Source organism: Podarcis vaucheri, assembly GCF_965113315.1.
Source record: "Podarcis vaucheri genome assembly, chromosome: 13".
Lineage (NCBI taxonomy): Eukaryota > Metazoa > Chordata > Lepidosauria > Squamata > Lacertidae > Podarcis > Podarcis vaucheri.
Genome location: NC_138751.1, coordinates 42,038,075 through 42,051,978, shown reverse-complemented (window position 1 = coordinate 42,051,978; position 13,904 = coordinate 42,038,075). Strand labels below are relative to the sequence as shown.

Below are 13,904 nucleotides of genomic sequence, written 5' to 3'. Positions count from 1 at the left end.
GATTCCCCTAAGGACTGCCAGTTGGGAAGAGTTTTAGTGACCCAGCAAACGTGTCGCCTTTCTAGCTGTCGAAATGGGTGGATAAAAATCTTGGGAGGGAAATGCAATGACATTCACACTTCCTACAAAATGTGTGGTTTTAACTGTTTTTGGAACAGTGCCATTCAGAGGAGGCGTGCTCCTGCGTTTGCTCTGTATCTTTATACTAAGGGTTTTTTATAATAATAATTTAAAAGCATACAAGAAAACGGCTTCCTTTCAGAAGAGGCATACATTGCCATGCGTAATCATAACCCCATTGCCTTTATAGGCTTAAGGGACGAAACCCAAACCCATATTTTTGTTTAGCTCGGGGAAAAGGTAGGCTTCAAATATAACAAGGTGTGCTAACCACTTGTGGCAATCAAGTCTCAGTTTAGCCCCAATCTATAACAGAGGGGAAAAAGACCTGAGAGGGGTTTTTTTTCTCCTGGAGGAACCACAAAAATATATCGGAGTCATGTTGATCCTTTGTTTGCATTCCATTTCCTTGCCCTTCCTCCCATGGCCTCTCTGCTGCTGCTGCTGCAGAATCACCCTTATTCCTTTTTTGGTTCTCTTTTTTCCCCCCTCTTGCAGTGCTCCTGCCCCCAGCATGCCTGGAGGAAACGATAAGTTAGAGAGCTGCTTATTTCGTTTTCCTGGCAGCTTGTGCAATCGGAGTGACACCAGATTGCCCTGTATCGGCTTGAGGGGCTTATGAGTTCCACGAAAGCCGGATTTCCTGGCAGGGTTATTGGGGCCAGTTTTCAAAATGTTTGCCAAAAAACAAGGCTACCACATGTTCATGATTCATATGGATTGCTCCTATTTTGAGAGTCCCGTTCCATAATAACTGGAAACCTTACTAAGGACAGAGGTTGCTCATGGTTTTTTTTTTTTTTTTTTTTGTGAAGGCTGAATTGCTCGTCTAAATAACTTTCAGTCAATGCTGCTGTCTACTGCTTTAGGGAGATGTGTTTTTATAATTAAAAGGCACCCGAAGCAGCAAAGTTTTTACTTTCCCCAAGGTTGGTTTAAAAGTTTTATAAGGTTTTTTTTTTTTTTTTTTTTTTTTTTAGAATACAGTGCACATAATTATTTTACTAGCAGTATGTGCTCCCAGTGTATGTCTACCTACAGAGATCGGTTGTAAACCTAGACAGCATCTTAAAAAGCAGAGACATCACCTTGCCAACAAAGGTCCGTATAGTTAAAGCTATGGTTTTCCCAGTAGTGATGTATGGAAGTGAGAGCTGGACCATAAAGAAGGCTGATCACCGAAGAATTGATGCTTTTGAATTATGGTGCTGGAGGAGACTCTTGAGAGTCCCATGGACTGCAAGAAGATCAAACCTCTCCATTCTGAAGGAAATCAGCCCTGAGTGCTCACTGGAAGGACAGATCCTGAAGCTGAGGCTCCAATACTTTGGCCACCTCATGAGAAGAGAAGACTCCCTGGGAAAGACCCTGATGTTGGGAAAGATGGAGGGCACAAGGAGAAGGGGACGACAGAGGACGAGATGGTTGGACAGTGTTCTCGAAGCTACCAGCATGAGTTTGAGCAAACTGCGGGAGGCTGTGGAAGACAGGAGTGCCTGGCGTGCTCTGGTCCATGGGGTCACGAAGAGTCGGACATGACTAAACGACTAAACAACAACAAGCATGCCTAGGATCCGGCTGCAGTTCTGGAATGCAGAAAACGGAAGTGCTGCTTGGTTTCACGGATAATTAGTCTTTAGAGACTTATTTTTCAAGCCCGTATTTAATAAGTAAAATCATTTTTAAAAGGCAACTTAGACAGCCACAAGAAAAGCTGATCAGAAATAAGCCCAAGTCCAAGACATAAAAGCGTAATAGAACATCAAACATTAATAGTAACAATCTGATCCAATATGAAAGTCACAATAACTTTTAGATAAGCAACTTATATCAAACGAAGCAACATTCAACAATCCATCAGAATCTAATAGTAAGCAGTACAATTAAACATCAGCAAATAACAATTAAACAGTTCAATCACGATAAGGAATTACCAATCTATAATTATTAAAAGTAACAACAAATCACAATGCATAAAATACCACAAAACATACAAAACCATGGAAAGGGATCAAATTGAGAAACAAAAACGTGCAACTTATAAAACTGTTTTGTTTTTGTTTTTTTAAAAAAACCCACCCCTGAACTCCTCTCTTCCCAGCTGCTGCTGCTGTTCTTAAATTACCTGATGAGGAACAGAAAGCCTCTCTCTGCCATTCGTCCAGATTTTCCTGGACACTCCAGTATTTCCAGCTATGCCCAGAAAATTCCAGATGTATGGCAATCCTACTTTAAACCGTTTTGGCTTCCCCCTAAGACTCCTGGGAACTGTAGTTGGTTCAGAGTGCTGAGAGTTGTTAGGAGACCCCAGTTTCACCCACAGAACTACAATTCCCAGAGTTCCCTGAGGTTGACTGTTAAACCACTCTGGAAGCAGACTTTGTGAAGGCAATGAAGGGGGTTTCCTAACAGCTCCTGGCACCCTTGACAAACTTTGGCCTGTAACTCTTTCTCAGCCTAAACTTACCTCACATGTAGGAGCACATAGCCCCTTCCCCCCAGGATTTTTGCTTTTTTTACTGAAATTCTTTTTTCCTTCCCTCTAAATTCCTTAGATGTTTTCTTTGAACAGGGACCTCCAAATTTGGTGGCAGCTCCGCTTACAAAGTTGGGAGGCTAAATTTGTACGGTCTTGTATGCGCAGCCCTTAGCTCCTTGGAAAGAAGGGCAGGATTCAAAAGGCGACATAATTTGAATAAATAAATAGAAACGAAATCGGAAGCCTTCCCTTTCTTTGCAGCGTCAATTCTTGCTGTTTTCCCCTTTTAAATCCATTCTTTGTTTTATTTATTTTACAGTTTTATAACCAGCCCACACCCTTTCATGCTGATCAGAAGGTCGGTGGTTCGAACAGGGGTGAGCTCCTGTTGCTCTGTCCCAGTTCCTGCCAACCTAGCAGTCCGAAAGCACACCAGTGCAAGTAGATAAATAGGTACCACTGTGGCGGGAAGGTAAACGGCATTTCCATGCGCCGTGGTTTCCGTCACAGTGTCCCGTTGTGCCAGAAGTGGTTTAGTCCCGCTGGCCACATGACCCGGAAAGCTGTCTGTGGACAAACGCCGGCTCCCCTGGCCTGAAGCGAGATGAGCGCCACAACCCCATAGTCGCCTTTGACTGGACCTAACCATCCAGGGGTCCTTTACCATTTTTACCATATACATTTGCAACAAGGATGGCAGGAGCTGGGACGGGGGAACGGGAGCTCACTCCGTCACCGGGATTCGAACCGCTGACCTTCTGATTGGCAAGCCCAAGAGGCTCAGTGGTTTAGATGACAGCGCCACCCGCATCAGCATCACACTGGCACAAAGCCCATTTTGACTGGATTACTGTTCCTCTGTGAGAGCGCTCTCCTCTTTCTCTTATGGTTGGCCTTTCTCCCTCCAACAGGGCATGCCGCCAGGATTTTCCCGCTGCGACTCGAAGGACAACCTCATTAAAAATGGCTGCATGAAAAACTTGATCGAGTATCCAGTCAGCAGCACCGAAATCCTGGAGGATAGGCAGCTCAGTGACAAAGGATCAGGAAGCGACATCACTCAGATGACTCCACAGAAGATCAGGCTCCACCTGCGGCCAGGTAAGCTGAGATACACTATTCGCTTATTGCAGTTTTAGCACATCTGTGAACTTTTCCCCAAGGACTTCAGGGTGCTGTAAGTGGTTATCTATTAAAACATCATCTCATACATAGATGACAGAATAAAAAAAATCCTTCCGGTAGCACCTTAAAGACCAACTAAGTTAGTTCTTGGTATGAGCTTTCGTGTGCATGCACACTTCTTCAGATACACTGAAACAGAAGTTGCCAGATCCTTCTATATAGTGAGTGCACACAAAAGCTCATACCAAGAACTAACTTAGTTGGTCTTTAAGGTGCTACCGGAAGGATTTTTTTTATTTTGACTATGGCAGACCAACACGGCTACCTATCTGTAAATAGATGACAGAGATCAGCCACAGCGCAATGGATGCTCAAGACATATCCAGAGTTTCAAGCCATGGGGAAGAAGAGAGTTTGGATCAGCTTATGTCTTTCTTTCTTTCTTTCTTTCTTTCTTTCTTTCTTTCTTTCTTTCGTTTATAATTTTTATTGAATTTTTTGTTTTCCAATTTAAAGTCCTCATTTTTACATCCTTAGGATATCAGTGACTTCCCTTCTTCTCTTTCCGTGGTTCATTTTACATATAATAAATCCCTGCATATTTTACAAAAGCTATATCATCCAGTATTCCAATCATTACACCCATCAAAACTTGTTCACACTGTTGAATTTATCTTAACGCTGCCAGCCTTTTCAGCTGTGCATAGTTATTTCCCATATATTCAATGGACGTTTTCCAATCTTCTTTAAATGTATGTTCTTCTTGTTCTCTTATTCTATATGTTAAGTCTGCAAGCTGCACGTATTCTGTCAACTTAAGTCGCCATTCTTCTTTAGTTGGGACCTCGCTCAGTTTCCGTTTTTGGGCTAACGAAACACGCGCTGCAGTAGTGGCATACATAAATAACCTTTTTTGAAACCTGGGGATTTCAGTCTGAATTATACCCAACAGGATGGACTCTGGGTTGTTGTTTTTCTTGGGGGGGGGGGAGGAGTACTTTTAAACATTTTTTTCACTTCATTATGGATCATTTCCCAATACCCTTTCACAAGTCCACAACATATGGGTCAGCTTATGTCAATATGGGCCTATGTCAGCATAACAGGGTTAATTACTCAAGTATGTGGAAGGAAGGGACCTGGGTGATGCTGTGGGTTGTGTGGCGATTCCCGCCCCCTCCCACAGTTGGAATAAATAAAGACACTGGACACCAGAATTTAGGTTAATGGGTGAAAAATGGCCACAACTTTATTGATTACAGGTAAGAGCGGTATTGGCTTTAGGCATTGGCCCTATCAGACTAACCGGCATAGAACTGGGAAGGGTTAAGCACCAACGGGGGAGTCCCCGAGGGGTTACCGCTCGGGAGCGCGCTTTAGGCCCTAGCCTCCATAGGTTTCGGACGAGGCGACGCCCCCCGGAGTCCTTTAACGAACTACCCTTCATCATTTGGGGGAGGTGATGGCGTTCCCCCCCAACTCATTTGCATAATAACCCCCCTGCCAATGCCTAACCGCCAAAACCAAAGGTGTTGTGACGTTTTGCTACAAGGTAGGCAAAAAAACCAAGTGGCTTACAAAATAATGCCAATTAGCCAAGTGGAAAAACTCCTACCAGGCCCCTTGCGGCGCCCAGCCGAAGCCCATAGCAAAGTCCAAATGCGACCTAGAGGGTGGGTGGGAAACCGTAGCTGGCTGTAAGAAAAGAAAGGGGCGAGCACGGGCTGCCCCAACCTTAAATGAACCCAATTAATCCCGCCCCCGCCGCCAGCCGATTGGCTGGCGCGGTGAATGATGAATAATAATGAATCCCGGGATTCCCCAAGTCACGCGGGGCTGCAGCCAACCCCGCGAGGATGTAGGTGGGGCGTGAGCCCGCAACCCCCCCCACCTCCTTATGTCGGGAGTGGCTTTAAACCACAGAGCCTAGGGCTTGCCGATCAGAAGGTTGGCGGTTCGAATCCCCTCGACAGGGTGAGCTCCCATTGCTCGGTCCCTGCTCCTGCCAACCTAGCAGTTCGAAAGCACATCAAAAGTGCAAGTAGATAAACAGGTACCACTCCGGTGGGAAGGTAAACGGTGTTTCCGTGAGCTGCTCTGGTTCGCCAGAAGCGGCTTAGTCCTGCTGGCCACATGACCCGGAAGCTGTACGCCAGCTCCCTTGGCCAATAAAGTGAGATGAGCGCCGCAACCCCAGAGTCGGTCACGACTGGACCTAATGGACCTTCACCTTTTTTTATGTGGAAGGAAGAATGGTGAGCTGGAGTCTTCCTGGGGAAATGTCCCCTCCTCACACTTTCTCCACATTTTGACATTTCAGATGACTCCCAAACATTCACGGTGCAAGTGCGACAGGTGGAGGACTACCCTGTGGACATCTACTACCTGATGGACTTGTCCAATTCCATGAAGGACGACCTCCGCAACATCCAGAACCTGGGTACCAGGCTAGCCATAGAAATGCGCAAAGTGACCAGCAACCTGAGGATTGGCTTTGGAGCCTTTGTAGACAAACCCATGCCTCCTTACATGTACATTTCCCCTCCGGAAGCCATCAAAAACCCATGCTATGAGTAAGTTCTCTGAGCGACTCTCTGCTAAATGTTCATAATCTAGAGTTTGGAAGGGTTGCCAGTTTTGTGCAGTATTCCCGTTCTACCTTCGCTTTGAGGCATGGTAGACCTGATGAAGGTCCTCTCTTAACCTCATTTTGAAAATCAGGTGAGCTGTGGGAATGTGTGCTCCCATCCGTAGCTTATTCAGTAGAGCCACGAGACACTTAATCTCAGGGTTGTGGTTTCAAGCACCGCCTTGGGCAAAAGATTCCCGCATTGCAGGAATGGGCTAGATGTCCCTTCCAGCTCTACAATTCTATGATCCCACATCAAATCAGTCCCTCCCTTGCCTTCACTGCAGTTAAGAGATACACCAGCCCCAACGTTAACTGTTGTTAAGGCTAAATACCTGAAGGAGTGTCTCCACCGTTCAGCTCCAGGGGCCTTCTGGCAGTTCCCTCACTGCAAGAAGTGAGGTTACAGGGAACCAGGCAGAGGGCCTTCTTGGTAGTGGCACCCGCCCTGTGGAGCGCCCTCCCATCAGATGTCAAGGAAATAAACAACTATCTGACTTTTAGAAGACACCTGAAGGCAGCCCTGCTTAGGGAGGTTTTTAATGTGTGGTGTTTTATCGTGTTTTTAATATTCTGTTAGAAGCCGCCCAGAGTGGCTGGGGAGGCCCAGCCAAATGGGCGGAATATAAGTACCGGTATTTACTATTACTATTATTTTATTACATGCACACTGTTGGGAGCTGGGTTAGGAAGCCTTTATGCATAATAAGAGAGCCGCCCCTCCCGCCTTGGGATCAATGGCTATGCTAGTTTTAATTGGGCCTCCAGGGTCCTGTTTGCCTGCCCAAAGCGACTTCCTTTTTTGCTGCCTTCCTCCAGCTTGAAGCCCCCAGATAACCGCTGCCTGCCAATGTTCGGATACAAGCATGTCCTGGCGCTCACAGATGAGGTAAAGCGTTTCAACGAGGAGGTGAAGAAGCAGAGTGTGTCGAGGAACCGGGATGCGCCGGAAGGCGGGTTCGATGCCATCATCCAAGCGGTCGTCTGTGATGTAAGAGCCCCCCCTTGCCGTGGGTCAAAAGGATTACTCCTCCTCCTCCTCCTCCTCCTCCTCCTCCTCCTCCTTCTCCTCCTTCAGTTTATATACAGTGGTACCTCGGGTTACATATGCTTCAGGTTACAGACTCCGCTGACCCAGAAATATTACCTTGGGTTAAGAACTTTGCTTCAGGATGAGAACAGAAATTGCGCTCTGGCGGCGTGGCAGCAGCAGGAGGACCCATTAGCTAAAGTGGTGCTTCAGGTTAAGAACAGTTTCAGGTTAAGTACGGACCTCCGGAACGAATTAAGTACTTAACCTGAGGTACCACTGTACTGCCCTATACCCGGAGGTGTCAGGGCAGTTCAGAGAAAAGATAACGACATATATAATCAGAATAAAAACAACAACCCAGTAACAGCCCCCCCCCCCCAAGGAAAGAGCCACATTTTAAAAGGGTATAGGAAGTAAAACAGATCAACCAAAGGCCTGGCTAAAAAGGAACTTTTTTGCCTGGCGCCTAAAGGTGTATAATGAAAGCACCAGGCGAGCCTCTCTGGGGAGAGTGTTCCACAGATGGGGAGCCACTGCAGAGAAGGCCCCGTTCTCATGTTCCCACCCTCCGGACCTATCAAGGAGAAGGATAGAGAACAACTTCTTAGTGGATTGCATATGCCTGATGTTTCTTAGAGTGTGGAGGGGAAGCTAGCTGGATCTCCCAGCTCAGACAGGAACCCAATATGTATTGAGCTTGCCCTGTATTTACCCCCCCTCCCACAATTATTTGGCACCCTGCCTGTGAAGGTAAAGCCCTAAAGCAGGGGTCGGAGCCCTTGCCACATTCCTTCAGTGGTAATCCGCCAGTGCTAGGCAGGGCCAGGATGAAAGGACGACCGCCTTCTCTTTCTTCTCTGACCCCTTTCCTTCCTCTTCCTGCTTTTGAAATTAGGATGTGGGTTGGATGGCAGTTGGGCCAAGGACTGCAGGTTCTCCATCTGGGCTTTAAAGCGATAGCCTAGGCCAGGCAAGTCCAACTCCCCAAAGTCTGCAATCTACTCAAAGTATAAAAAGACTGACTGTGATCTACCTCTTTTTTTTAATCGCTAAGGAACGCAATGCCGATTGCTATACAGTGGTACCTCGGGTTACAGACGCTTCAGGTTACATACGCTTCAGGTTACAGACTCCGCTAACCCAGAAATAGTACCTCGGGTTAAGAACTTTGCTTCAGGATGAGAACAGAAATTGCACGGCAGCGGCAGCAGCAGGAGGCCCCATTAGCTAAAGTGGTGCTTCAGGTTAAGAACAGTTTCAGGTTAAGAACAGACCTCCAGAACGAATTAAGTTCTTAACCCAAGGTACCACTGTACTGCCATCCACAATCAACCTGGGACACCCCCGAGATCAACCTGTTGGACATCCCTGGCTTAGGCTAATTGATGTAGAGCAGTGGTTCCCAGTTGGTGGTCTGTGGACCTTAGGGGTCCATGTTGTTGTTTAGTCGTTTAGTCGTGTCCGACTCTTCGTGACCCCATGGACCAGAGCACGCCAGGCACTCCTGTCTTCCACTGCCTCCCGCAGTTTGGTCAAACTCACGCTGGTAGCTTCGAGAACACTGTCCAACCATCTCGTCCTCTGCCGTCCCTTCTCCCTGTGCCTCCATCTTTCCCAACATCAGGGTCTTTTCCAGGGAGTCTTCTCTTCTCATGAGGTGGCCAACGTCTTGGAGCCTCAGCTTCAGGATCTGTCCTTCCAGTGAGCACTCAGGGCTGATTTCCTTAAGAATGGAGAGGTTTGATCTTCTTGCAGTCCATGGGACTCTCAAGAGTCTCCTACAGCACCATAATTCAAAAGCATCAATTCTTCGGAGATCAGCCTTCTTTATGGTCCAGCTTTCACTTCCATACATCACTAAATGTTCAAAAGCAGGGGGTCTGTGGCTTGACTTTTGAAATACACAGGAACCGCAGTTCTTAATAATTGGAACCACTGATGTAGAAGAGTATATTCCTTTGTAGGGCTTGTTTGTGTTTGTGTCTGTCACGATGGAGACTGCAGTGCCATTTTTATTTTGCTTCAGGACAAGATTGGCTGGAGACCGGATGCCTCCCATTTGCTGGTCTTTACTACAGACGCCAAGACGCACATTGCTTTAGATGGGAGACTGGCAGGGATCGTGACTCCCAACGACGGACAGTGCCACATGGGAAGCAACAATTTATATGACGCTTCCACCACATTGGTAAGGCTGGGTGGCTGCAGCCACAAGGCCAGGTTTGCAACCGCTACAGGTCATTCTGTTGTGTGATAGATGGTTTCAACAGGGGATAGTAGGCAAATCCTAGGATATTAGATTATATATTACCCCACGAGGACCACAGACAATGTGCCTTGGAATTCCAATTGCCAGAGAAGTACATCTGGTTGGCCACCATAGGAGATAGGATGTTAGAGTAGTTAGGCCTTTGGTCTGATCCAGGAGGGCTGCTCTTAAGGTTAAGAATATACCGTATTTTTTGCCCTATAGGACACACTTTTCCCCCTCCAAAAATGAAGGGGAAATCTGTGTGCGTCCTATGGGGTGAATGCAGGCTTTCGCTGAAGCTTGGAGAGCGAGAGGGGTCGGTGCGCACCGACCCCTCTCGCTCTCCAGGCTTCAGGAAGCTATCCGCAAGCCTGGGGAGCCCGCGGGAGTTCCCGCAGGGCTCCCTAGGCTGCGGATAGCAGCCTGCTGCACGCCCCGCGCTTCAGGCAGACATCTGGCAGCCCCACAAGCTCGGGGGACAGCAGGGAGGCGCAGCGCCGCCATCCCGCTGTTCCCCGGCCTGGTTTGGATTCCCCAACCTGGTTTTTTTTGGGGGGGAATAAAGGATTTCCCCCCCTTTATTCCCCCCCCCAAAAAAAACTAGGTGCATCCTATGGGCCGGTGCGTCCTATGGAACGAAAAATGCGGTATTTTGCATTCCATATTTATATTTTCAGGTTTTGGGTGAAGTTAAACCCCAGAGGCCGAAAGGCCACCTGTATAAGAGCTTTGATATCTGTGTGGGTTCAAGCCATCATCTGGCAGGTTTTTTAAAAGAATTTTTTATACATATAAAACATAGCATTTTCACATATTAAAATACAGAGTTCTTATGAATCCTTATTCCTCCTTTCCTCCCTTCTTGGGTTCCCTCTTTAAGATTAAATTTACTGCATCTTTTACCTTTATCTAACTATTATATAACCATATTTATCATTAAAGCAATTCCACATTAGAAGTGTGCTATTTCTTGGTTACACTACATGTAACAGCATGTGAGAAAGAGAGGGAGATGTGCTGAGATCTGGCAATAGATAGGTAGGCAGGAGATAAATAAGATTTGCGATGGCACTAACTTTGTTATGATGGTCACATCTTTTATTTTAACTGGCCATTGTTAGACACCTTCTCGTCCAGAGTTGTCCAAAATGCCTTTTTTGATGTCCCTCAGAAACAGTCAAGAAACAAAGGTCGTAAAGCTGTAAAATTTTATTTTTTGTGTCATGTGTTGTGAACGAAAGCACATGCATCTGTTTGTGTATAAAATTGTTTAATCATTAAATCTATTAATTGTGTATTTATTTACATATAATTATAAATAATTCTGTATCTTAAATAACTTTAAATATTTTGGGAACACTTTAATTTACGATATGGAAATTTAGTTCAGCGTATGGCCCATCGGTTCTGTGTTGAAGTACTCTTGCTTGCAGCCCACTTTGTCTGAAATGTTGGACTGTCCTTCCTATCCTAGTCCTTTGAGAGGGGAAATAGGATGGAAATGTGTTTATCCTGTTCCCCTCACATCAGACATAAGTGGATTTTCTGTTCTCTAACTTTCTCTCCCCTCCCCCGCCAAGGATTATCCCTCCCTCGGCTTGATGACAGACAAACTCTCCCAGAAAAACATCAACTTGATTTTTGCCGTGACACAGGCCATTGTGGACCTCTACCGAGTAAGTAGACCCTTTGAAGCTACAGTTTCCTCAAGAACATTGGAGTGGCAGGTGGGGCTTGAACGAGGCTGTCCAAATGCTAAAATATCAGCTTGGGTGTTAACCTTTTAGATTGTCGAAGGTGGAGCAAACAAAAGCTCTTATCGGCCTAAATATTAGCAGAATTTACTGGAAACCCTCCACTTCTGTTATGTACTGAGTTGAATAGGATCCAAAATGCAGCAGTCTGATTGGTCCTAGAACAATAGGATTCAGAATGCCGCAGTTTGATTGGTCCTAGAACAATGCAGCAGTATGACTGGTCCGCAGGAGCCACCCAATCCAGCTGCAGGTGGAAGTGAATCCGCATCCTGATTGGCCTACAGGAGAATCCCGGAATCAGCCAATTAGTTGCTGCCCATTTTGTAAATAATGTATATAAAGCAGATATTTTGGGGAAACTTTTATTCCTCGCTACTATGAGCTGAATAAAGAGCATGAAATCCACACTCGACTCCGCATATATTTCAACTTTTTTATTTTCAGAACTACAGTGAGCTGATCCCTGGCACTACTGTAGGGACCCTGTCAGCCGACTCCAGCAATGTTTTGCAGCTCATTGTGGATTCCTACGAGGTGAGTCCCTAGACCTGTGATATGCAGAAGCAAGGCTGATCCAGGCAAAATGGGCAACAGCCAGAGGTGCCAGTTTTCAAGGGGCACAGCTAAGCCAACTGTGTTATGTGATACAGACAACACCTGTGTGTTTGGATGAGGTGCACAGGGTTTGCTTAGCAACTGTTTGGCTGAGTGAGGCTCCCTAAATTCCAGGAGACATGATCCAGAGGCTTCTGATCTTCATTGCCTGCTGAGCATAGTTGTAAAGTTGTAAACACGGAGGAAATGCAGGCGTTAAAATTGAAATAGTAACCCAGCTGTGACTCTATTGCTACTCTGTTCAGGAGGGCAGGGTTTAATTCACTTCCCAGTTGCAAATTGCACAAAGGGTTTTCTGTCTAGTTTGGGCTTTCTGAGCTTTTCTCTAGGGCATCTTAGCTTTCCACACTCAGAGAGATATTATCATGGGGTTGCGGAAGAGGGATGTGGACTTTCAAGCATGCCCCACCCCCCAGTTTGTTTGTTTTTTTAATTATTTATTATATTTCGTATACCACCCTTCAGCCGTAGATACCAGGGCAATCTGAACTGCTGCAAACTGGTGTCTCTTAGTGTAAGTGATGTTGCATTAATATTGCTCCCACTCCAGCAGTTTGGTCTGGAAATGCTGTCCTTTGTTTACTCTGTTTTTATGGAGCCATCCGGATAACCTCCTTAAAATATGGTTGCATTCTAGCATTGACTGTGTTCCCTCCCATGTTTTCTTTTCTCATAACTTATCTAAAGCAGTATTTAATTAGAAGCTTCCTGCCTGACAGTTCTGCCCCCCTTTTGCTACTTCCTGCTAAACACAGCGACAGGATCACTGTTGAATAACATGTATGTATGCATGTGTGTGTGTGTGTGTGTGTGTGTGTGTGTGTGTGTTTATAGCTACATATAAAAAACAGCTCACATTCCAGGCTGAAAGCCCCTCTGGCAGAACAGGGGGTGGTCAGTGTCCTTTGTTGTTTTTCTGTGAGGTTTGAAAGGGGTTCCTTCTCTAGGCTGGCTGGAGCCCTAAACTCATTTCAAGTGTTTGGGGCCTGCAACAAAATGTTGCGGTCCATTCTCTTTGTATGCCCAACCTTTCAAGGTATAGTGTGACTTTCTCAGGGTGACATTGCTGCATGGCTAAGCCGTTTGAACCCTAGCCTTTCTGACCCAAGCCAATACACTTTACTTAATCCACTGCACGACTCTGGATTGACTTGAGAGGAGTGAATTAATTAACAAAACTCCCATCAGCAATGGAGCCAAAGCTTTCAGCAGGCTGTATCCAGTGCTAGCCATGCTCAGGGCAGAGCCACTCAATTTAATGGACAGGACTAGCAGGCTCCTTAAATTTCAGTGGCTTTATTCTGAATAAAACTAGCACTGCATACAACCCAGAATACTGTTTTCCAGGCCTGCTCAGTTTTTACGGCTTATTATTGTGTTTTAGACTCGTTGTAAGCCACTCAGAGACCTTTGTTTTTGGATGTAAACAAGAATAAATCTGAATGAATGGGGAAATGTGCTTGCTTTTTTTGTTGAGGGTCATCTTGAGCTTAATACTGTGGCGGCATCTACACAGCTATAGAAAGCACTCTGAAAATGCTCTGGGTGGGGAGAAACCTTTTAAACCTCACAATGGAAAAATTCATAGAGTTCTGATTCAGCTCTACGGCGCCCTCTGGAGTTAGTGTTATAATGCATTTATAACGGTTTGTTTTTACTAATGTAGCTGAGTCCTCAGACATTCCCCCTGTTCCTCTTTCAGAAAATTCGTTCCAAGATTGAACTAGAAGTTCGCAATCTGCCGGATGAATTGTCCCTCTCATTCAATGCCACCTGCCTGAACAATGAAGTCATTCCTGGAGTTAAGTCCTGCGTTGGCCTTAAGATTGGAGACACGGTGAGTAAGAACTGCAAGGGGCTGGGGTAGGAGGACCACTTCTCCATGTCCCTCGTTC

The 13,904-nt window shown here is 46.0% G+C and overlaps 1 protein-coding gene across 1 annotated transcript in view; it reads left to right on the top strand.

Moving 5' to 3' along the window:
- ITGB3 (integrin subunit beta 3) overlaps positions 1 to 13,904 on the top strand; it is a 55,466-nt gene that overhangs the window by 25,088 nt on the left and 16,474 nt on the right. The window contains exons 3-9 of the mRNA XM_082194829.1: positions 3,511 to 3,700; positions 6,045 to 6,297; positions 7,173 to 7,344; positions 9,413 to 9,574; positions 11,218 to 11,313; positions 11,839 to 11,928; positions 13,712 to 13,846. Coding sequence (XP_082050955.1) covers positions 3,511 to 3,700; positions 6,045 to 6,297; positions 7,173 to 7,344; positions 9,413 to 9,574; positions 11,218 to 11,313; positions 11,839 to 11,928; positions 13,712 to 13,846 — 1,098 coding nt within the window. The remainder of the gene's footprint in view (positions 1 to 3,510; positions 3,701 to 6,044; positions 6,298 to 7,172; positions 7,345 to 9,412; positions 9,575 to 11,217; positions 11,314 to 11,838; positions 11,929 to 13,711; positions 13,847 to 13,904) is intronic.